General features: G+C 41.4%; 1 protein-coding gene across 21 annotated transcripts in view; it reads left to right on the top strand.

The window, feature by feature from the left end:
- Positions 1-25,473, top strand: part of ZNF383 (zinc finger protein 383) — a 68,799-nt gene that overhangs the window by 9,036 nt on the left and 34,290 nt on the right. For 3 of the 21 annotated variants that reach the window (XM_080644818.1, XM_080644819.1, XM_080644820.1), the window contains exons 3-4: positions 17,684-17,803; positions 21,201-21,254. The exons of 5 other annotated variants lie outside the window; for them this stretch is intronic. In XM_080644818.1, coding sequence (XP_080500944.1) covers positions 21,246-21,254 — 9 coding nt within the window. In that variant the 5' untranslated portion in view covers positions 17,684-17,803; positions 21,201-21,245. Of the gene's footprint in view, positions 1-8,266; positions 8,370-17,586; positions 17,804-21,168; positions 21,255-23,357; positions 23,395-23,515; positions 23,985-25,473 lie in introns of all 21 variants that reach the window. 13 more of the 21 variants (XM_080644835.1, XM_080644829.1, XM_080644834.1 and 10 more) reach the window with 11 other exon arrangements.

Raw genomic sequence — 25,473 nt, forward strand, 5'->3', positions numbered from 1 at the left:
AGGAGCCTTCATAGTAAAATCAGGAAGCAGACACTATCCATAGGATTATTTAACATTTTTTCTATACCTATTAGAAAAAGAGTACTCCTTAGAAAACAACTAGAAAACCATTGCTTTTTTAAAAAATGTATTTTATTGATTTTTTACAGAGAGGAAGGGAGAGGGATAGAGAGTTAGAAACATGGATCAGCTGCCTCCTACACACCCCCAACTGGGGATGTGCCCGCAACCAAGGTACATATTGCCCTTGACTGGAATCGAACCTGGGACCTTTCAGTCTGCAGGCCGACGCTCTATCCACTGAAACAAACCAGTTAGGACGAGAACCATTGCTTTATTCTTTCCTATAATTTCTATAAATCTTCTCTGTGTCCTAGTTGATTTTCTGTCCATGGATGTCAGTGTTGGGTAATAATCAACTTTCACTTTACGATACTAATAAATACCATAAACTTAAAAAAAAAAAAAGTGTAAACTGTTGGCTTTTCTAGACACTTGTAGTGAGAAAGCCTTGATGATTGCTTCTCTCTTTCCTTTTCCTGAAATTCTTCTCTGTCCCACTAGGTATTCTCAACTCCCGTAGGTTGGAAGCAGGGGGTTGGGGGGAGGGAAGGAAAGAGGGAATAAGAGACAAGAAAAGGTTCAAGAGCCATTCTCTAGAGGTCAAGGAAGTTCTCTTTGATAGGTTTGAAATAAATCCTGACCCAGGGCAGCTCTTACTGTGGGGCTCATGTCTAGTCCCAGGAGAGAATTGGGCCTGTCTTTGTGCCTTCTAAACTCTGAGAATACAGGGAGAGTTTTCCTAAGAACTCCCACTGCATTCCACTTGGAATTGTGGTGGCACTGCAGTCCCCTCTTCTCCTTATGAGGTAGGAATACAGAGCACACCAGTGCTTTCCAAAAACAGGTCTTTCTCTCAAATACCTCTGGAATAGACATTGAATTGAAACAAGGGCACAAATTAGGTTTCCAGCCAGTTCCTTTTGCACTATACATTAGATGGCCAAAACTTTCACTGGAATGCAGAGTTTCATGGCCCCTATTGTCTTGCTCTCCTTCTCCAGGACTTCTCCTAAACTGAGAATCAGAGGGCATATTTTTTAATTTTAATTTTTCAATTACAGTTGACATACAATATTATATTAATTTTAGGTATACAACATACTGATTATACATTCAGATAACTTGAGAAGAGATTACCCTAATAAGTCTAGTACCCATCTAACAATACATAGTTATTAAAATATTATTGGCAGTATTTCCTATACGGTACATTATATCGCTGTGACTTTTTGTATGACTACCCATTTGCACTTCTTAATCCTTTCATGTTTTTTCACCGAACTCCCCAATCCTGCTCCCATCTGGTGACCACCAAGTCTCTGTATCAATGAATTTGTTTCTGTTTTTCTTGTTCATTTATTTTGTTTTTTAGATTTCACATATAAGTGAAATAATATGGTATTTATCTTTTTCTATCTGACTTATTTCACTTAGCATAATGCCCTGTAGGTCCATCATGTTGTCACAAATGGCAAAATTTCATTCTTTTCTATGGCTGAGTAATATGCCATTGCAGTAGGTATCATATCTTCTTTATCCTGTCAATTATCAAAGGACAGTTTGCTTCTGTATCTTGGCTATCCTATCTAATAAAGAGGGAATATGCTAATTGACCATCACACCCTCACAAAGATGGTGGCACTCACAGCCAATAAGAAGGGAATATGCTAATTGACTGTCACGCCCTCAAAGATGGCAGCACCCAGAGCCACAAGATGGCGGCGCCCAGTCCTCTCAGCCCTGCCAGGGCACCTGCCTCTGGAGTCCCCCAGTCCCCTCAGTCCCCCAGCCGTCCAGGGCTGGCCCAAGGTGCAGGCAAGCCTTGAATGGCAGCTGCCCAGCCAATGCCCGAGGTGCAGGCAAGCCTTGGATGGTGGCTGCCCAGCTGCCCAGGGTCACCCGGTAACCAGGACCGGCCGAGGCTTGTGCTGCCAACAGTGGCAGCAGCAGAGGTGTGATGGGGGCGTTGCCTTCCCCTGATCGCTGGGTCGCCTCCTGCCCCTGAGGGCTCCCGGACTGTGAGAGGGGGCAGGCCGGGCTGAGGGACCCCCCCATCCAGTGCATGAGTTTTCATGCACTGGGCCTCTAGTTGTAAATAATACTGCAATGAACATAGGGATTCATTTATCATTTCAAATTAGTGTTTTGGATTTCTTTAGATAAATACCCAGAAGTGGAATTGCTTGGTCATATGGTAATTCTATTTAATTTTTTTTTAAGAATCTTTTTGCTGTTCTAGGTGTTTTGTTTTTCTATATAATTTATTTTTTAAATATGTTTTTATTGATTTCAGAGATGAAGGGAGAGGGAGAGAAAGAGAGAAACATCAATGATGAGAGAGAATCATTGATCAGCTTCCTCCTGCATGCCCCTTGCTGGGGACTGAGCCTGCAGCTCTGGGCATGTACCCTTGACTGGAATTGAACCCGGAACCATTCACTCCACAGGCCAATGCTCTATCCACTGAGTAAACCAACTAGACCTATATTTAATTTTTTGAGGAATCTTCATGCTGTTTTCCATGGTGGCTGCACAAATCTACGATCCTACCAACAGTGCATGAGGATTTCGTTTTCTTCACATCCTCGCCAACATTTGTTGTCTATTGATTTATTTGTGTGTGTGTGTCAAGCACTGCTTTATTTTTTTAATTTTTTTTATTGTTGACAGTATTACAAATGTCCCCCATTCCCATCCCTCCCCCTTTACGTCCCTCCACCCAGTCCCTACCTCCCCCAGGTCTATGAATATAAGTATATAAATTCTTTGGTTTATCTCTCCTTGTTCCCCCACCCCACATCAAGTTCTGTCCGTCTGTTACATACCTCCATGCTTCCGGTCTTATTTTGTTGGTCAATTCATTTTATTCATTAGATTCCACAAATAAGTGAGATCATGTGATATTTGTTTTTCTCAGATTGGCTTATTTCATTTAGCATAATAGTCTCCAGGTCATCCATGCTGTCCCAAAGGGTAGGAGATCCCTCTTTTTTACAGTTGCATAGTACCCCATTGTGTAAATGTCCCACAGCTTTTTTATCCATATGGGCACTTGGGCACTTTACAGATTTTAGCTATTGTAAATAATGCTGCCATGACATAGGGGTGCATATATTCTTTCTCATTGGTATTTTAGGGTTTATAAGGATACATTCCCAGAAGTGGGATTGCTGGATTAAATTGCAGTTCCATTTAAATTTTTTGAGGAAACTCCATACTGTTTTCCATAGTGGCTGCACCAATCTGCATTCCCATCAGCAGTGAACTAGAGTCCCCTTTTCTCCATATCTCCAGCACTTGTTGTTTGTTGATTTTTTGGTGATAGCCATTCTGACAGGTGTGAGGTGATAACCCATTGTGGCTTTAACTTGCATTTCTCTGATGATCAGTGATTTTGTGCATTTTTTTATGTCTCTTGGCCATTTGTATGTCCTCTTTGGAGAAGTGTCTATTCAGGTCCTCTGAGGCCCGGTGCACGAAATTCGTGCATGGGAGGTGTGTGTCCCTCAGCCCAGCCTGCACCCTCTCCAATCTGGGACCCCTCGAGGGATGTCCGACTGCCCATTTAGGCCCGATCCTACAATCCAGGACTGCTGGCTCCCAACTGCTCGCCTGCCTGCCTTCCTGATTGCCCCTAACCTATTCTGCCTGCCAGCCTGATCACCCTCTAACCACTCCCCTGCCAGCCTGATTGATGCTTAACTGCTCCCCTGCCTGCCAGCTTGGTTGCCCCAACTGCCCTCCCCTGCAGGCCTGGTCCTCCCCCACCTGCCCTTCCCTGCCGACCCGGTCACCCCCTAACTGCTCTCCCCTGCCAGCCTCATTGCCCCAAACTGCTCTCCCCTGCTGGTCTGGTCCCTCCCAACTGCCCTCCCCTGCAGGCCTGGTCTCCCCCCTAACTGCTCTCCCCTGCATGCTTGGGTCCCCCCCACCTGCCCTTCCCTGCAGGCCCGGTCGCCTCCAACTTCCCTTCTCTGCCGGCCTGGTCACCCCTAACTGCCTTCCCCTGCAGGCTTGATCGCCCACAACTGCCCTCCCTTGCAGGCCTGGCCCCTCCCAACTGCCTTCCCCTACTTGCCATCTTGTGGCAGCCATCTTGTGTCCACATGGGGGCAGCCATCTTGTGTGTTGGAGTGACAGTCAATTTGCATATTACTCTTTTATTAGATAGGATATATATATTGGAATTTATATGAGTTTATTTCCTCATTTTTTCATTGGATTGTTTGTTCCTTTTGTTGAGTTGTATGAGTACTTTATCAGATATATCATTGGCAAATATGTTCTCTCATGCAATGGGTTCCCTTTTCATTATGTTGGTCACTTCTTTTGCTGTGCAGAAGCTTCTTATTTTGATGTAGTCCAATTTGTTTGTGTTTTTTTTTTCCTTCATTTCTCTTGTCCTAGGAGATGAATTGGCAAAAATTCTGCTATGGGAGATGTCTGAGATTTTACTGCCTATGGTTTCTTCTAGGAATTTTATGGTTTCATGGCTTATGTTTAACTCTGCTTTATTCTTATGTACGGTGTAAGTTGATGGTCTAGTTTCACCTTTTTGCATATATCTGTCCAGTTTTCCCAACACCATTTGTTGAAGAGACTATCTTTACTCCATTGTATATTCTTGCCACCTTTTTCAAGTATTAATTGACCATAATGGTGTGGATCAACTTCTGGGGTCTCTGTTTTGTTCCATTGGTCTATATGACTGTTCTTGTGTTAGTACCAGGCTGTTTTGATTATAATAGCTTCTAGCATAGTTTGATATTCAATATTGTGATCCCTCCAACTTTGTTCTTTCTCAGGATTGCTGCAGCTATCCAGGGTCTTTTATAATCCATATAAATTTTTGGAGTATTTGTTCTAGTTCTGTGAAGTATGCCTAGTTCTGTGAAGTATGCCATTGGTATATTAATAGGAATTGCATTGAATCTGTAGATTGTTTTGGGTAGTATGGACATTTTTTTTGGTTTCTGATGAGTCTTTTTTTATTTTTTTGTTTTTGTTTTTTTTTAATCTTCATTGTTCAGATTATTACAGTTGTTCCTCTTTTTCCCCCATAGCTCCCCTCCACCTGGTTCCCACCCCACCCCACCACATGCCCTTACCCCCTCCCCCCACTGTCCTCATCCATAGGTGTATGATTTTTGTCAGTCTCTTCCTGCATCCCCCACACTCCTTTCCTCCCGAGGATTGTCATTCCACTCCCTTTCTATGCCCTTGATTCTATTATATTCACCAGTTTATTCTGTTCATCAGATTTTTTATTCACTTGATTTTTAGATTCACTTGTTGATAAATATGTGTTTGTTGTTCATAATTTTTATCTTTACCTTTTTCTTCTTCTTCCTCTTCTTAAAGAATACCGCTCATCATTTCATATAATACTGGTTTGGTGGTGATGAACTCCTTTAGCTTTTTCTTATCTGTGAAGCTCTTTATCTGACATTCAATTCTGAATGATAGCTTTGCTGGGTAGAGTAATCTTGGTTGTAGATTCTTGCTATTCATCACTTTGAATATTTCTTGCAACTCCCTTCTGGCCTGCATAGTTTCTGTTGAGAAATCAGCTGACAGTCGTATGGGTGCTCCCTTGTAGGTAACTAACTGTTTTTCTCTGTCTGCTTTTAATATTCTCTCTTTGTCTTTTGCTCTTGGCATTTTAATTATGATGTGTTGTGGTGTGGTCCTCTTTGGATTTCTTTTATTTGGGGTTCTGTGTGCTGCCTGGACTTGTAAGTCTATTTCTTTCACCAAGTGGGGGAAGTTTTCTGTCATTATTTCTTCCTATAGGTTTTCAGTATCTTGCTCTCTCTCTTCTTCTGGCACCCCCATAATTCGGATGTTCGTATGCTTGAAGTTGTCCCAGAGGCTTCTTACACTATCTTCATATTTTTGGATTCTTTTTTTTTTGTTTGTTTTTCCGGTTGAGTGTTTTTTGCTTCTTTGTATTTCAAATCTTTGACTTGATTCTTGCGATCCTCTAGTCTGCTGTTGGATCTCTGTATATTATTTTTAATTTCAGTCAGTGTATGCTTAATTTCTAGTTGGTACTTTTTCATATCCTCGAGGGTCTCACTAAATTTATTGGCCTTTTCTAGGAAATTCTTGAAAAACCTTATAACCGTGGTTTTGAACTCTATATCCAAAGTTTGCTTTCCTCCATTTCTTTCATTTGTGACCTGTTTCTTTGTCTGCATTTTCGCTGCTTCCCTGAGTTGATAGAGTGGCTTTGTGTGCTAGGTGTCCTATAGGGCCAGTGGCTCAGCCTCCCCAGTTACCTGAGGTAGACACTCTTGGTGCACCCCTTTGTGGGCTGTGTGCACAGTCTTGTTGTAGATAAGCCTTGGTTGTTGTTGGTATCACTGGGAGGAATTGACCTCCAGGCCAATTGGCTGTGAGGATCAGCTGTGTCTATGATGGGAGAACTTCTGTGCTGGAGACACCCTTATGAGGCAAGACTTGCTTCAGTGGGGCTTTGGTGCTCACTGAGTCTGCCCCCTGAGTGTGTCCCTTATGGATCTGAGGAGTTGTAATCTGGATGGTCGTACTCTGACCCCTGGGTACGCTGGTTCTTGGATCTCTAATGAGGTGCTAATTTAGCCTCTGCCTGAGGCCACCCAGCAGGAGCTACAGAGAGATCTTCAGATTTCTCTTCTTTGTTTGGGTTTTGGAGGTGCCCAGATGAAGCCCAGCTGTGAAGCAATGCAAGCTGCTGTGGGGCCTTGGGCCTTCTTTTGGATGTTCTGGGTCTCTCTGACTCAGCTGCAGTTTGATTGGTAGGTTTAGATTTCAAAGGACCAGGCCATTCATATGCAAAAGCCTCTGCACACAGCTGGGGTGGGGCGAAGTTTCAGTGTGGAGCAAACACCAATGGCTTCCCATCAGCCCTGCCCTAAGAGGCCCCCTGGGTCTCAGTGTCCATCGGTAATCGCTGCAAGCACCTCTGAGAGAAAGCCGCCCTCGAGTTCCGTCCGCTGCCAGACAGTCCGGTTTCTCCCCGTATGAGTCTGGGTCCCCAGAGTCTCGCCAGGAACTGGAGTTCAGAGCAGTTGGGAGCTTGTGTTTCCCTCCGGCTTGAAAAAGCCAGCCGCATACTCAGTTGTCAACCCTCTCCGTGCGCACGCCTCCGTACCTCTGCCTTCCGAACCTCCTCTGAGTCTCAGTGTGCTTTTCTCTTTCCTTCTAATTGTAGAATTTCCACTCAGCTAGTCTTCCTGTGATTCTGGATGATGTCCGTTTTGTCTTTTAGTTGTAGTTTTGAAGTTGTTGTGCAAGGCGGCAAGTTCAGGTGTTTACCTATGCCGCCATCTTTGTTTTTTTGGTAGTATGGACATTTTAATGAAGTTAATTCTTCCAATCCATAAACATTGTATACTCTTTCATTTATTTGTATCTTTTTCTATTTCTTTTTTTCAATTACAGGTATTTTACTCCTTGGTTGAATTTATTCTTAGGTATCTTTTTTGATGTTGTTGCAGTGGTAAATGGGATAGTTTTTTGAGTTTTTCTTTCTAAGAGTTCATTATCTATCCTATCTAATAAACAGGGAATATGCTAATTGACCATCACTCCATCACAAAGATGGCTGCACCCACAACTGAGGCCAAGTTCTCTTAAGGAGCCTTAACGAGCAATCAGCAGGGACCTGAGGCTGCACCCTCTCCTGCCCCCGTGGGGCTTGACCTCAGGCCATGGCCCCACCCAGCACGGCTTGACAGGGGACCTCAGGCCATGCCCTCCACCCTGGCGTCAGGCTGGGGGACCTCAGGCCTCGCCCCCTGCCCCGACACCAGGCCAGGGGACCTCAGGCCGCACCCCCTGCCCCAGCACCGGGCCAGTGGACCTGAGTCTGCACGCCCCCTGCCTGGTGGGGCTTGACAGGGACCTCAGGCCGTGCTCCCCACCCAGTGGGGCTTGACAGGGGACCTCAAGGTGCACCCCCAGTGCTGGGTTGGGGGAACTCAGGCCGTGCCCCCCGTCCTGGCACCATGTCAGGGGACCTGAGGCTACTCCCCCTGCCCGGCAGGGCTTGACAAGGGTGGGACTAGCCGGGTCTGGATCTAGCCCAATTGGGGGAGGAGGGCAGCGGGTCTGGGTCTCACGCAATTTTGAGGGGCATGTGGGTGGGCGGGGACTTGACTCTGGGTCCCCCTTTTATTTTTTTTTATTTTTTTAATACATATTATTGATTTTTTTACAGAGAGGAAGGGAAAGGGATAGAGAGTTAAAAACATCGATGAGAGAGTAACATCGATCAGCTGCCTCCTGCATACCTCCTACTGAGGGATGTGCCCACAACCAAGGTATGTGCCCTTGACCGGAATCGAACCTGGGACCTTTCAGTCTGTAGGCTGATGCTCTATCCACTGAGCCAAACCAGTTTCAGCTGGGTCCCCCTTTTAATGTGCATGAATTTTGTGAACCAGGCCACTAGTCTATATATAAAAGGCTAATATGCTAGGTGTCCCTCTGACTGTCCGACCAGTCACAATGATGCGCACTGACCACCAAGGGGCAGATACTCAATGCAGGACACACACTGGCCATTTACAGAGAAATGGCACCGCGGACCTGGTGCCGACAAAGCAACACTCAGCTTCCCCCAAGTGGGACACAGGCCCCACCACCACCCTGAAGTGACAGCCCACCAAATCACTGCCAACACTGCCAAGACCCCATGGCTCAAAATGTGGCCCCCAGCCCAGCCTGGAAATGGTGGCTATGGGCACCGCGTATTGACTTCACATAGCAACACCCAGCTTCCTCTCCCTACTGACAGGCCATTTAACAATAAACGGCACTATGAACCTGGTGCCCACAAAGCAACACTCGGCTTCCCACAAGTGGAACACATGCTCCGCCACCACCCTGGAGTGACACCCCACCAAATTGCAGCCAACGCTGCCAAGAACCCATGACACAAAATGCGGCCCACAGCCCAGCCCAGCCCGGAAACTGTGGCTGTGGGCACCAGGTAATGATGTCACATTGTAAAGCCTGGCTTCCTCTCCCTAGCAAGTAGTCTCCTTGGAGTTTCTTCAGCCCAGGAACATGACTTGCTTTATAACCAAGTGTAAACATTTTACACTCTAACCCAATGTCTGTGAAGTGTTTTCCCATGCCTCATCTCATTTGATCCTCACAGAAATCCTGGAGTAGGTAAATAGGAGACTCTGTAGAATCCTATTTTCTTTTCATTAGCCAGAAAATGGAGATTTCGAAAGTTTAGAAATTTGATCCGACTGAAAGAAGTCAGAAATGGACTTTGAAAATGACTTCATGTTTTCTCACTTCGCAGAATATAGTCAAACATTGCTGCAGTTAAATATTTCACCCTTTGTTCTCCTTGCATGATCTACAATAATAATCTGCTTTGTGTTGATATTTACTGCTGTGTTGCTGACAATTACCTGAAAGAGAAGTTGGGGTGCTTCACTGGGCTGGAAAGTTTAACTAAATCAAAATCACGTCTAATTAAGCAAGTTTATCTATATATATAAAGCTCTCACTGGCACCAATCACATGCATGTGTTTTGATCTGTCATTGTTGATTGTGAATTTGGTTGACACTTGTTTTATAGAGAAAGGACAAATAGCGATATTAAAATATTTCTTCTAATTAATTTCCTTTCAACATGCACAAATTCGTGCACCAGGCCTCCAGTTGTATAAAAATGCCATCAATTTCTGGATATTGATTTTATACCTTGCTACTTTGACGAATTAATTTATTAAGTCTAGTAGTTTCCTGGTGTAGTCTTTAGGATTTTCTATGTACAATATCATGTCATCTATAAATAGTGACAGTTTTACTTCCCCCTTTCCAATTTGTATGTCTTTCATTTCTTCTTCTTGTCTGATCACTGTGTCTAGGACTTTCAGTACTATCTATAATAATAAAAGCATAATATGCTAATTAAACCAGACGTCCTTCTGGACGACCTTCCAGATGAAGCTGGGTCTGCGAGGGAAGCCCGGGTCCTGGGTGCCTGCCAGCAGCCAGAGGGAAGCCCAGGTCCCGGGTGCCTGCTGGTGGCCAGAGGGAAGCCCGGGTCCCAGGTGCCAGAGGGAAGCCAATGCCAGCAGCCAGTGGAAGGAAGGCCTACTCTTGCACAAATTTCCTGCATCGAGCCTCTAGTGTTGACCATGATTGGTGAAAGCTGACATCCTTTTCTTATTCCTCTTCTTTAGGGAAATCCTTTTAGTTTTTGCCCATTGAGTATAATGTTGGCTGTAGGTTTGTCATATATGGCCTTTATTATGGTGAGGTATGATTCCTCTGTTCCCACTTTGCTTAGAGTTTTTATCCAAAAAGGGTTCTGGATTTTGTCAAATGGATTTTCTGCATCTATTGATATGATCATGTGATTTTTATCTTTCAATTTGGGTATATGATGTATTACATTTATTGATTTGTGGATATTGTAGCAGCCTTGCATTCCCAGATTGAAACTCACTTGATCATGATGTATGATATTTTTAAACATATTGCTGGATCTCATTTGCTAATATTTTGTTCACGATTTTAGCATCTGTGTTCATCAGGGGTCCATTGGTGCAGTCTCTTTGATCTCCTGAGCTGGATAATCTATGATTGCCCCTTGTGTGTGTTATTTAGACTCTCCTGTTGTAATTGGAACTTGATTATTGATGTCCTATTTGTGGGAGGGAACTCTCCTCAAACTTGCTGACAGTGAAGCTCCACTCCCAACTTTCTCATGCCAGCTGTTACACAGATGCTGCCAGAACAGAACAAGACACAACCTGACCAAACCAAATACACCACGAAAATCAGGTTGTGCAAAGCAACAACAGGAGAGTCTAAGAAGGAAAAACAAAGAGAAAGCAAAGCAAAGAAAAATAAAAAGGATACTAAAAGACCAAGACCAAAGACTTAGAAGGGATATAAAGAGAAAGGGAGAAAGAAGAAGAAAAAATGGCAATATGGAAGCAAGAAGGAAGCTAAAAGAACTAGTGTAGGAATAAAAAAGAAAAGGAAACAGAAAACAGATGAAATAATAATAATGAATTTAAACATAGTAACAATGGATATATTGAGATATAGATAGGAAAAGTTAAATGGAAAAAGAAAAGAGAAAAGAAGAGAAAAATAAAATAAGAAAAGCTAATAATAAAATGACAAAAAGATAATAGAATCAAAGGAAAGAGAGAAATTATAGAGATGAGCAGGGAAAAAAAAAGAACAAAGGAAAAACAGACAACAAAAAATACACTCCAAAACCTTTGGGTCCACTGTTTGTGGAGCTCACTGGATTTTTCTCTGATGTTGAATCTGGTTCCTTGGTTTGTCTATTCTGGGCCTCCTGGGAGTTTCTTTGGTACTGGCCAATGTGAGTTACAGTCCCTTTCTGACCCTGGGCAAACTAATTGAGACCCCATAGATTGAAGCTTCTAATAATCCAGCTGCAGGGCCGCCTTAGCACAGAGGTTGGGTCTGCCTCGAGTCTCATGCATTAAGTATCCCTATTCTGAGCTGTTCTTCTTTCCCCCATGGAGCTGGGCTCTGTGAGGATATTCTGGTCTTGGTTGGGATGGTTTAATCAGACTTATGTTGGGAGAGGTGCCAGTAGCTTGTAGGAGGGGGAGAGGAGTGAGGCAGGCACTTCATCTCCTTCCAATACTTCAGCTCTAGGTGGCTTGCTGGCATCTCCTCGCTGACACCTGCAGGGGCACAGATTTCCTCCCCAGGCTGTTCCCCCTTACTTCAGGTCACTACAGGTCAGATCAGATGCAGCTCTTTTGCCAGTTGAAAAGTGGGCACCTCCCTTCCATTCCAGGTAGGCAGGGCTGATCCTCCTTCCTGGTTTTATTGTCCAGTCCCCATTCTGCTCACCAGCACAAGTTCCTCCAAGAAATAAAGGATCGCAAGATTCAATGCTAGGTGTGTCCTTCAGATCCCTCCATTGGAGACTGGCCCTGAGCTCCACTATGAGGCCTTTCCCACTGATCAGGAGGTGCTTCCCAAGCTGCACGATGGTGAGTTGCTAGTGCTACTCTACCCAGGAACTTTGGCCCAGGCTTCCACTACTGCACCCACTCTGCAATCTCCACAGCCAGTGCCCTTGGGGCCACCACTCTCAGTACCAGGCCCTCCCGTCTCACCTACAGAACTTCAGTATCCTCAACTCCTCAGTTCTACTAGGTCTAGGGCCAGGGAAGATACATCCATCTCCCTGGCCTTCAGCGCAGCCCCTGCCCTTGAGCCCTAGCAGTGGAGCAGAGTAGTTGGGCTCTAGGGTGGCGGTGATAGCACAGTAGCGGTGACAGTGGGTAAGTCCACAGCAGGGGTGAGTCCTGCTGGGTCAGTGGAGGTAGCATGAGTCTGGGCAGTGTCCTCAGTGAGCGCACGGGTCTGGTTTGTGTTCTCAGCTTGTGTGTGAGGTCCCAGTTGACGCATGGGTCCAGGTGGTGTCATCTGTTGGCGCATGGGGTTCAGGATGGGGTGCGTATGGGTTCAGATCAGCCAGGGCAGTCCAAGTGGTGGTGAGGCAGGGCACCTAGCCATTGCCACTCCCCACAGCCTCTTCCTGAGGAGGACCTTTTAAAACTTTCAAGATGGCATGTTTTCTAAGCTAGAACCATGCTGGGGGAGTGGCTGTGGCAGTAGCAGTGGCTCCCAGGCCAGGAGAGCCCAAATCACTGTCGCCGAGACTCCACACACTCGCCTTCTCACTTCCTCACTCACATTCTCACCCTCACTCTGGTCCTGTCGGCTGCCATGTTAAAAATCACACTGTCTTGATTACTGTCAATTTATTGATGATGGCCATTTTGACGCATATGAGTTGATATTTCATTGTGGTTTTAATATGCATTTCCCTGATGATTAGGGACATTTAGCATCTTTTCCTGTGTCTGTTGGCCATTTGTATGTCCTCTTTGGAGAAATGTCTATTCAGGTCCTCTGCCCATTTTTTATTTGAATTGTTTCTTTGGTGTTAAGTTTTATGAGTTTCATATATATTTTGGATGTTATCCTCTTATTGGGTGTATCATTGGCAGATATCTTCTTTTACTCAATATGAAGTCTTTTCATTTTGTTGATGATTTCCTTTGCTGTGCAAAAACTTTTAGGCCCTACCGGTTTGGCTCAGTGGATAGAGTTTCAGTCTGAGGACTGTACGGTCCCAAGTTCGATTCCAGTCAAGGGCACCTGCCTGGGTTGTGGGCTCGATCCCCAGTAGGGGGCATGCAGGAGGCAGCCAATCAATGATTCTTTCTCATCATTGATGTTTCTATCTCTCTATCTGTCTCCCTTCTTCTCTGAAATCAATAAAAAAATTTTTTTTTAAACTTTTAGTTTGCTGTAATCTCATTTTTTTTGTTTCCCTTTTCTGAGGGTACATACAAAAATATGTTGTTAAAAACAATATCAAGGAAGTTTATAGCACTATAGGCATACCTCAAAAACAAGAAAAATCAGCAATAAACTATTTAACCCTACAACTTAAAGAACTAAAAGAGAACAACAAGAAGAGCCTAGAATGAGTAGAAGGAAGGAAATAATAAAGATAAGAGCAGAAATAAATAACATAGAGACTAACAAAACAATACAAAAAATCAATGAAACCAAGAGCTGGTTCTTTGAAAGGAAACAAAATTGATAAACCATTAGCAAGACTCATCAAGAAACAAAGAAAGAGGACCCAAATAAATAAAATCAGAAACAAATGTTGAGAAGTAACCACTGACACTACAGAAATACAAAGGATTGTAAGAAAATACTATGAACAACTATATGCCAACAAGCTGGACAATGTGGATGAAATGAACAAATTCCTAGAAAAATACAATCTCCCAAAACCAAATCAAGAAGAATCAGAAAACCTGAATAGACCAATAACAACTAATGAAATAGAAGCAGTAATAAAAAAAAATCTCAGCAAACAAAAGCCCAGGACCAGACAGCTTCACAGGGGAGTTTTATCAAACATTCAAAGAAGACCTAACACATATACTCCTCAAACTATTTCAGAAAATACAAGAGGAAGGAATGCTTCCAAACTCTTTTTATGAAGCCAGCATTATCCTAATTCCAAAACCAGATAAAGACACTACAGAGAAAGAGAATTATAGGCCAGTATCCCTGATGAACATATATGCTAAAATCCTCAACAAAATATTAGCAAATCCAACTCAGATATATATTAAAAAGATCATACACCATGACCAAGTGGGATTTATTGCAGGGATGCAATGCTGGTACAATATTTGCAAATCAATTTACGTGATACATCACATAAACAAATTGAAAGACAAAAATTACATCGTATCAACAGACACAGAAAAAGCATTCAACAAAAATCCAACACCCATTTTTGATAAAAACTCTCAGGAAAGTGGCGATAGATGGAGCATATCTCAACATGATAAAGGCCATGTACAAGAAACCTACGGCCCACATCATACTCAGTGGGCAAAAACTAAGAGCATTTTACCTAAGAACAGGAACCAAGAAAGGGATGTCTGCTTTCACCACTCTTATTCAACATAGTACTGGAGTCCTAGCCATAGCGATCAGATAAGAAGAAGAAATAAATGGCATCCAAACTGGAAAGGAGCAAGAAAACTCTCATTATTCACAGATGACATGATATTGTACATAGAAAACCCATAAAGACTCCACCAGAAAACTAGATTTAATAAATGAACTTGGCAATATAGCAGGATACAAAACCAACATCCAAAAATCGATGGCTTTTTTATACACCAATAAGGAATTCTCAGAAAGAGAAACTAAATAAACAATCCCAACAAAAAATTAAGATACTTAGAAATAAACTTAACCAAGGAGGCAAAAGACCAGTACTCAGAAAACTACAGGATGTTGAAAAAAAGAGATAGAAGATATAAACAAGTGGAAGAATATACCGTATTCATGGTTTGGTAGAATCAACATAATTAAAATGTCCATACTACCCAAGGCAATCTACAGATGCAATGCAATCTCTATTAAAATACCCATGGCATATTTCACAGAGCTAGAACAAATACTCCAAAAATTAAATGGAATAAAAAAAGACCCCTAATAGCTGCAGCAATTTTGAGAAAGAAAAAACAAAATCGGAGCAATCCCTATACCAGATTTTAAGTTATACTACAAAGCCACCATAATCAAAACAGCCTGGTACAAGAACAGGCATATAGATAAATGGAACAAAACAGAGAACCCAGAAATCAACCCAAGCCATCATGCTCAATTAATATTTGACATAGGAGGCAAGAGCATACAATGGAGTCAAGAGAATTTCTTCAATAAATAATGTTGGGAAAATTGGACAGATACATGCAAAAAAATGAAACAAGACCACCAACTTGCACCATACACAAGAATAAACTCAAAATGGATAAAAGACTTAAATATAAGTTGTCAAACCATAAAAATCCTAGAAGAAACCATAGACAGCAAAATCAGACATCTCGCATAGCAATATGTTTATAGATACATCTCCTAAAGCAAAAGAAACAAAGGAGAAAATAAACAAATGGGACTACATCAAAATAAAAAATAAAAAAACAAAAACCCTGCACAGCAAAAGAAACCATCAACAAAACGAAGAGATAGCCCACTGTATGGGAGAACATATTTGGCAATGACACATCTGATAAAGGGTTAATATCCAAAATATATAAGGAACTCGTATAACTTAACAAAAGGAAGACAATCCAATTAAAAAATGGGCAAAGGACCTAAATAGACACTTCCAAAGAGGACATACATATGGCCAAGAGACATGTGAAAAATTGCTCCAAGTCACTAATCTGAGAGATGCAGATCAAAATGACTATCCACAAATCAATAAATGACAATTGCTGGCGAGGATGTGGAGAAAAGGGAACCCTAGCATACTGCTGGTGGGAATACAGACTCGTGCAACCATTATGGAAAACAGTTTGGAGTTTCCTCATTAAATTAAATATGGACCTCCCATTTGACCCAGTGATCCCACTTCTAGGAATATATCCTAAGAAACCTGAAGCACCAATCAAAAAGAATGTATGCACCCCCATGTTCATTGCAGAATTATTTACAATAGCCAAGATCTGGAAACAGCCCATTGTTAGATGAGTGGATAAAAAAGATGTGGTATATTTGTACCATGAAATACTATGCAGCAGTCAAAAAGAAGAATCTCTTACCCTTTGAGACAACATGGTGGGATCTGGGGAGTATCATGCTAAGTGATATAACTCAGTCAGAGAAAGACAAGTATCACATAATCGCACTCATATGTGGAATCTAAGTAACAAAATACACTGATGAATGGAGTGGATCCAGAGACTTGAAGCATGGAAAAAAGGGCAGAATCTCAGAAGGAAGGTGGGGGAGGGTGGGTGGGTGGGAGGTAATCAATCAAAGACCTTGTATGCATATATGCATAACCCATGGACACAAACAATAGGGTGCTGAAGGCCTTGGATCGGGACAGGGTTGGGCTGGAGGATGTCAATGGGAGAGAAAAGGGGACATATGTAATACTTTCAACAATAAAGAATTATTTTAAAAAACAATATCAGAGTTTACTTCCTATTTTTTCTTCTAGGAGTTTTACAACTGTCTGTCTTACATTTAAGTCTTTAAGTCATTTTGAGTTTAGTTTTATTTTTTTGCATGTATTTGTCCAATTTCTCCAACACAATTTATGGAAGAAACTGGCTTTATCCTATTGCATATTCTTGCCTTCTTCATGATAGATTGACTATATAGGTGTGGGTTTTTTCCTGGGTCATCTATTCTGTTTCATTCATCTATGTTTTCTGTTTTTATGCCAGTACCATGCTGTTGTGATTACTATCACCTTGTAGTATAATTTGATACCTACAACTTTGCTCTTTTTTCCCAATAATTATTTGGCTATTCCAAGGTCTTTTGATTACAGTGATCTGATAGTATAGTTTGATATCAGTTATTGTGATTCCTGCAACTTTGTTCTTCTTTCTCAAAATTGATGAGGCTATTTTGGGTCTTTTTTGGTTCCATATAAATTTTTGGAATATTTGTTCTAGATGTTTGAAATATGTCATTTTTTAAAAAATAGGAATTGTGTTGAATCTATAGATTGCTTTGGTTAATATGGACATTTTAATGATGTTAATTCTCCCAATCCACAAACATAGTATATGCTTCCACTTGTTTATATCTGCCTTTATTTCTTTTTTCAATGTCCTATAGTTTTCCGAGTATAGGTCTTTTACCTCCTTGGTTAAGTTTATTCCTAGGTACCTAAATTTTTGTTGTTGCAATGGTTACTGGGATTTTTTTCTTAAGTTCCTCTTTCTGATAGTTCATTCTTAGTGTATAAAAATGCCATTGATTTCTAGATTTTAATTTTATGTCCTGCTATTTGCTGAATTCATTTATTAGATCTAGTAGTTTTATGTTGGGCTCTTTAGGGTTTTCTATGTACAATATTGTGTCATCTGCAAATAATAACAGTTTTACTTTCTTCTTTCAATTTGATTGCCTTTTATTTCTTCCTGTTTGATCATTGTGGCTAGGATTTCCAGTACTATTCTATATAATAAAAGCCTAGTATGCAAATTGTTCCCTTGACTGGGAGTTCAACCACTTGCTATGACATGCGCTGACCACCAGGGGGCGATGCGGAACATGGCAGGCGTCAGCAATGCAGCGCTGGCAGCAGGCAGCAGTGGAGGCGCTGCCAGCCGCAATGGACCCTGACGAGAGCAGGACCGTGGCAGGATGGTGGAGCAGGTGAGCAGGCGGTGCCAGGCCAAGGCGGGTGCGAGTGGGGCTCAATTGCCCCGCAGACGGTGACCAGCGGCGGTGTCGAGGGGCAGGGCCACCACCTGGCTCCCAGGCGCTGAGGGAGCCAGGTATGGCCCAATGACTCAGGTGGAGGGGGGCACATGGGAGCCCCCAGAGGTCAGCTGGGACCTACCCTTCCACGCCAAACACTCGCGCTTCAATCGCGGGTCAGGCCTAGGGACTGCACCCATGCACGAATTTCTTGCACCGTACCTCTAGTGTTGAATAAGAGTGGTGAAAGTGAACACCTCTGTCTTGTTCCCGATCTTTAGGAAAATGCTTTTAATTTTTGCCCACTGAGTATGATGTTTGTCATATATGGCCTTTATTATGCTGAGGTATGATCTCTCTATTCCTACTTTACTGAGAGTTTTTATCATAATGGAAGAGTGAGGTCCAAGTCTCCCAAGTGGCCTGTATCTGCACTGACTCCACCAACACATGATGTGGGCTCTTCTTCCCTGTCTCTGTTGCTCTGGGTTGAAACCCCACACTCCTGGGGAAATGGAGTTTTGTAGCCACAATATCCCTCAGGCTTCTCAGCCACTGCACCTGGTTTTGGGGGCTAGCCCTTTCTGTATCCCTTTCTGCCCTTTTTACCATCTTTATGTGGCTTCTGCTGTGATTCCTTAGTTACAGTATTCAATTCAGCTACCCTTCAGGTGGTTATTTAGGTTGATTGCTCTATAATTTAGCCATAAATCAGGTTTGGGGCTGAGAGCAGGTGAGTGTAGCTTCCACCTACACTGCTGCCATATTGGGATCTCTTGTTATTTGATCTTCAGTAAACCTTTTCTGCAACAATTTCCATTGCTGGTAGCAGGAGCTCTGGCAGGGTCCAGGAAAAGACCCCATTTAAAGTAGTAGAAGACACCTAGGAATAATCTGAATAAGAATTATGCATGATATATAAGAAATATTCCTGAAGGACACAAACATTAACTTGAGTAAATAGAAAGGCATTCTGTGTTCTAAGAAATCATGACTCAGCACCATAAAGATTTCAGAACTCCTTATATTACTCTATTCATTTTATGCACTCTCGGGAAAAATATGAGTATAATTAATAATTGATCCATGTTTATGTGGAAACTTTGAGTTATTAATTTTTTTTAATATAGACAGGCTTCAGAGCCAGAACCTTTTTTTTTTTTTTTTTTTTAATAAAGACTTCATTTTTTTTAGAGCGGTTTAGATTGACAGACTTGAGAGGAATGTACAGAGTTTTCACCCACACCTCCTGCCCCACACATTTGATACATTTGCTACAACTGATGAACCTACACTTGGCACATCAACACCCAAATTCCATAGTACACATTAGGGCTCAATCTTAATATTGTACAGTCTGTTGTGTTGGACAAAAGTATAATGACATGTATCTATCATTTAGTATCATACAGAATAGTTTAACTGCCCTAAAAATTCACCTATTCTTTTTTTCCTTTCTTCCTCCCTCCTAACCCCTAGCAATCACTGATCATTTTATTTTCTCCATATTTTTGCCTTTCCAGAATGTCATATAGTTGGATTTATATAGTATGTCATTTTTGTTGTTGTTGTTAATCCTCACCCGAGGATATTTTTCCATTGATTTTTAGAGAGAGTGGAAGGGAGAGGGAGAGACAGAGAAATAGAAACATGAATGTGAGAGAGACACATCGATTGGTTGCCTCCCGCACACACCCCTGAGCCTACAACCTAGGTACGTGCCCTTGACCAGCATCAAACTCGGGCCGATGCTCTATCCACAGAGTAAAACCGGCTAGGGCTGTAGTTTTTTTATGTTGGCTTCTTTCACTTAATAATATGCCTTTTCATTGCTCCATAGTGCATTTCTTCTTTAACACTGAATAATATTTTATTGCCTAGGTGTATCACGGCTTATTTAATCATTCACTGAGGCATATCTGGGTTATTCCCAAGTTTTGGCAATTATGAATAAAACTGCTGTCAACATCAGTGCACAAGTGTTTGTGTGACATAATTACTGACCTCTTTTGGGAAAATACCAAGGAGCATGATTGCTGGATCATATGGTAGGAATATATGTTTAGTTTTGTAAGAAGCTGCCAAACTGTCTTCCAAGGTCACTGTACCATTTTGCATTCTCACCAGCAATGAATGAGAGTTCCTGTTGCTCCTTTCCAGCATATGGTATTGTCAGTGTTCTGGATTTGGGCTATTCTAATAGGTATTTTTGGAGGGATCTTTTATTAAGACATTAAAACATCTTTCAGTTATAATAGAGAACATGATACTGGCAAAGAATAAACAGATTGCTGAACCAAAATAGAACTACTAAGAAATCAAAAAATGTATCATGTATGACACATTATCTGTTCAAAGGCTCACTTTTTTTTCTCATTTCAGCATATCTGAAGTGAGGCAATATCTTATATAGTTTATTTCTTAATTGGCATGTAAAATAATGGTGTATTTTAAGTGTCATGAAATATTCACATGAGACTTTGTATACCTGGGTAGCCCCCTTTGGGGAGAAAATTAAGTAGGATTTATAACATATATTACACAAGAACAAAATTATAATTGATAATCTTATATTATAATCTTTTACCAAATAATATCATACCAAAATAACATAATTGATTAAAGATTTACATGTAATGAATGAAAGCATTAAAGTTATAGAAAAATGAAATTTATATAAGTATGTTATAGGTAAGAAAGATCTTACTCAAAAGGTAGAGGAGTTGACATTATGACTGTTTTGTGTGACAAAAATACATACGCAAAGATAAAATCTTTTTTTTTTTTTTTTTTTTTTTACAAAACAAAGCTAGTGTAGGAATGAGGAATGCTGCTGTGTAGATGTGGGCATGGGTGTGTGGTGGGGAAAGTTGACTGACTTTCTTGGGCTTGGGAAATGAGAAGACTTGATTAGGAGTCTTCAGTTTTGATCAGAGGGTACTGTGTTACTGGCCAAAGGGCACCATTTGGGTGAATCTGGCTTGGGACCTGAGGACTTCAGAAGAGGGATTCGCTCAGGGCAGGTCATGGAAGCTCTCTCTTGGTTTCAGAGCAATATCACTACTAGAATCACACTGTTGAGGCAGGAACCTGGGTTGCTTGGGTGAAGGAGAGGGAATGCGAGTCTGTATTTTTTTAAATCTGCTAGCTAGGATCTGTCTTGCTGCAGCTAAAGCCTGGGGTTTATGGGGTTGAGGAAGGGGTAAGATTTATCCCACTAGCTAGACTTATAAGACCAAGGGAAATGGAGATAGTTTTACTTGGTTAGTCTGAGAGCTGTAAAGCCCCTATTTTTCTAGAGCATTTCTTTGCTTCCTCAGGCCTGCCTTCTTAGAACACTATCCTTTTTCAGGAGAATGGCCTTGAAGAGGACTGTTAATCTGCAATACTGAAAGCCATGGCCCAGGTGAGTTTATATTCTTCTTACCTTCCTGACATTGTTCTTTTTAAGAAATATTTAAAACAAAATTTTAAGGGCATGTGAGCATTTGCTTACCTTTCTGGCTTTCTGTCTATGAGGGTCCTCATTCAGAATCCTAGAATCCTACAAAGTGACCAGCAATTTTGTATTCAGTATTGTAGATAAGCTCATGAATTTAAACATTTTTTTATTTGATCAGTCCATTACATTGATCCCCAGATTGTACCAATTTTGGCCAATACGAGGCTCTTTGGGTTGACTCCTGAGTCCTTCTAACCTGATTCTAATAGGTGTTTTTTTTTTTTTTATTATTGTTATCACTATTACATGTCTTCCATATTGTCTCTTTTGCCCACCTCCACCAGCCCCTTCCCCTCCTCTAGCCTTCATCACACTGTTATCTGTGTCCATGGGCTATTTATATATATTCTTTGGCTAATCTCTGCATCTTCTTTCATCCATTGCCCCCACTGACCTCCCCTCTGACATCTGTCAGTCTGTTTCATGTATCCATGCCTCAAGTTCTATTTTGTCAGTTTATTTTGTTCATTGGATTCCACATATAAGTGAGATCATATGGTATTTGTCTTTCTCTGATTGGCCTTTTTTGCTTAGCATATAACCTCCAGGACAATCCATGCAATCAGAAAGGGTAAGAGTTCCTTCATTTTTACAGCCAGCTAGTATCCCATTGTATAAATGTACCACAGTTTGTTTTTTTCCCATTAATCTACCAATGGGCACTTGGGCTGTTTCCAGATCTTGGCTATTATAAATAATTCTGCAATGAACATAGGGGTGTATAGATTTTTTCTGATTGGTGTTTTGGGATTCTAGGATATATTCCCAGAAGTAGGATTGCTGGGTCAAAAGGCAGTCCTATTTTTAAATTTTTGAGGAAACTTTATACTGTTTTTCTCAGTGGCTGCACCAGTCTGTATCTCCACCAACAGTGCGCTAGGATTCCATTTTCTCCATATCCTCACTAGCACTTATTGTTTGTTGATTTATTGATGGTAGACATTCTAGCAGGTGTGAAATAATATCCTATTGTGATTTTAATTTGCATCTCTCTAGTGATTAGTGATGTTGAGCATTTTTTCATATGCCTATTGGCCATCTGTATGTCTTCTTTGGAGAAGTGTTTATTCAGATCCTTTGTCTATTTTTTAATTGAATTATCTTCCTCCTGTTGAGTTGTATAATTTCTCTTTATATATTTTGAAAATTAACCCCTTATCAGATGTATCATTGGGTTCCATTTTAATTTTGTTGATGATTTATTTTTATTTTTATTTTAAAATATATATTTATAAACTTCAGAAAGGAAGGGAGAGATAGAAGCACCAATGATGAAAAAGAATCACTGACTGGCTGCCTCCCGCACACCCCACACTGGGTTTGAGCCAGCAACTCGGGAATGTACCCTGACCTGGATTCGACCCATGACCACCTGGTTCATAGGTCAAAGCTCAATGACTGAGCCATGCCAGACAGGCAATTTTTTTAATTTTTGGAGAGAGAAGAAGGGTGAGGGAGAGAAACACAATGCAAGAGTGCAGCCACCTCCTGCACATCCCATTCTGGGCTTGATGATTTCTTTTGCTGTGCAGAAGCTTTTTAGTTTGGTGTAGTCCCATTTGTTTACTTTTTTTTTTGTTCCCATTGTCCTAGGAGATATAGCAGCAAAAAAAATTGCTATGAGATGTCTTAGCCTTTACTGCTTATGTTTTCTATTAGAATTTTTATAGTTTTGTTACTTACATTTAAGTCTCACCCATTTTGAGTTTATTCTTGTGTATGGTGTAAGTTGGTGGTCTAGTTTCAGCTTTTTGCATGTACCTACCCAATATTCCCAACACCATTTATTAAAGAGACTGTCTTCACTTAATTGTATGCTATTGCCTCCTTTGTTAAATATTAATTGATCATAAAGGCATGGCTTTATTTATGGGCTCTTTGTTCTTTTCCACTTATTTTTTATGTATATAGTGACCTTTATTATAATTCATAAATATATTAGAAATGAATCTTTAATTTAAAAAAGGCATCTAGGTTCTCATGGGCTTCTGTTTTCTGTTCATTCAGCTATGCAGTTAGAAAACCAACTTTGAGGATGAAAAAGGTTAAGTATCATTTTAGTTTCAATTTTTTGCCTCAACATTCTGAAAAGTTCTATGGACCTTCTAGGTCCAAGGACCATACTGTCTTTTTTTTCTTTTAAAAAATATTTATTTATTAAATAGATTGGGGTGACATTGGGTCAACATGAACATATACGTACAACATGAACATATACAATAATCTGAGTGGCCAGATTATTATGACCACCCCATCAGTACTTCGTTGGGCCACCTTTTGCCTTCAATACTGCGGCGATTCTTCTTCGCATTGACTCCACAAGATGTTGAAAGGTGATGCAAGGAATCTGACACCATGCCTGATGAATAGCCCTGTCCAGTTCTGTGAGATTTGATGGTTGTGGAACCAGCTGCCTGATGGCTCTTTTAACTTCGTCCCACAAATGCTCAATTGGATTGAGATCTGGTGATTGTGGGGGCCACCTAAGCAAGGTAAAGTCTCCCTCATGTTCTTGAAACCACTCCTGCACAATACGAGCACCGTGCATGGTGCATTGTCTTATGGGAAGAAGCCATCTCCATTGGGATACGCCATCCACATGATAGGATGAACTTGATCAGCAATGATACTTAGGTATGTTGTGCTATTCAGACGTTGTTACACACGAATTAAAGGGCCCAAATCATGCAAGGAAAACATGCCCCAAACCATAACACTGCCCCCACCAGCTTGAAGGGTTATACTCATGCATGTGGGGTACATGCTTTCATGCTGTTTCCACGAAATTCTCACTCTGTCATCTGCATGATGCAACTGAAACGTGATTCATTGGACCACATGACTTTTTTCCAATGCTCGACTGTCCAATCCTTGTGTTCCTGTGCGAATTGGAGACAGTTTATCTTGGTAACTGCAGACAGCAAAGGTGTTCGAACAGGCCTTCAGCTTTCTTATCCCATACAATGCAGTGTATGGCTAATTTGCCTACAAACGTCAGGTGGTCATAATAATCTGGCCACTCAGTGTAGGTTTCAGGTAGGGTTTCTATGTTACAAGATCTGTATATTGTACCATGTGCCAACCACCCAAAGTCATATTTTTTCCTGTCACCATACTGTCTTAATAGAGCTGCTCATGCTCAATGCCTTCTGTAATTCCTTATAAATTTCAGTGGGCTGCCTGACCAATGGGACATTCTATTAGTCTACCAGTTAATACAGATCTGGGGCTATGACTGAAAATTTGCATTTCTGTCTTCCTGTTCCCCTTTTTACTCCAAAGTGCAATTACTTATCTTCCAAAAATAGTTATCACTTTACCAACTCTCCCTGTGAAATAGAGGATACAAAAAGCACTGTCAACTGCCACAAAGGTGAGGCGACTCCTCTTCTATCCCAAAATCAAATTATTTGGAATATTGACTGAAGGTAAACACCACGCATGCAGAACAAAGGTCTGCCCCTGAAAACTTCCGCTTATTTACTAGTATATACCTGTTCTGATGCTAGTACCAGGCTGTGTGGTTTTTTTAATTTCTTTATTGATTAAGGTATTACATATGTGTCCTTATACCCCCATTACCCCCCACCTCCCATTCATGCCCCCACCCCCTGTTGTCTATGTCCATTGATTAGGCTTATATGCATGCATATAAGTCCTTTGGTTGATCTCTCCCCCTTACCCCTACTCTCCCCTACCTTCCCTGAGGTTTGACGTTTCTGTCTCTGGATCTGTTTTTGTTCATCAGTTTATGTTGTTCATTATATACCACAAATGAGTGAGATCATGTGATATTTATCTTTCTCTGCCTGGCTTATTTCATTTAGCATAATGGTCTCTATCTCCATCCATGTTGTTGCAAATGGTAAGAACTCCTTTTTTTTACCGCATTGTAGTATTCCATTGTGTAGATGTACCACAGTTTTTTAATTCACTCATCTGCTGATGGGCACTTAGGCTGTTTCCAAATCTTAGCTATGGTGAATTGTGCTGCTATGAACATAGGGGTGCATATATCCTTTCTGATTGGTGTTTCTACTTTCTTGGGATATATTCCTAGAAGTGGGATCACTGGGTCAAATGGGAGTTCCATTTTTAGTTTTTTGAGGAAACTCCATACTGT

Source organism: Plecotus auritus, assembly GCF_963455305.1.
Source record: "Plecotus auritus genome assembly, chromosome: 10".
In the NCBI taxonomy this organism is placed as follows: domain Eukaryota; kingdom Metazoa; phylum Chordata; class Mammalia; order Chiroptera; family Vespertilionidae; genus Plecotus; species Plecotus auritus.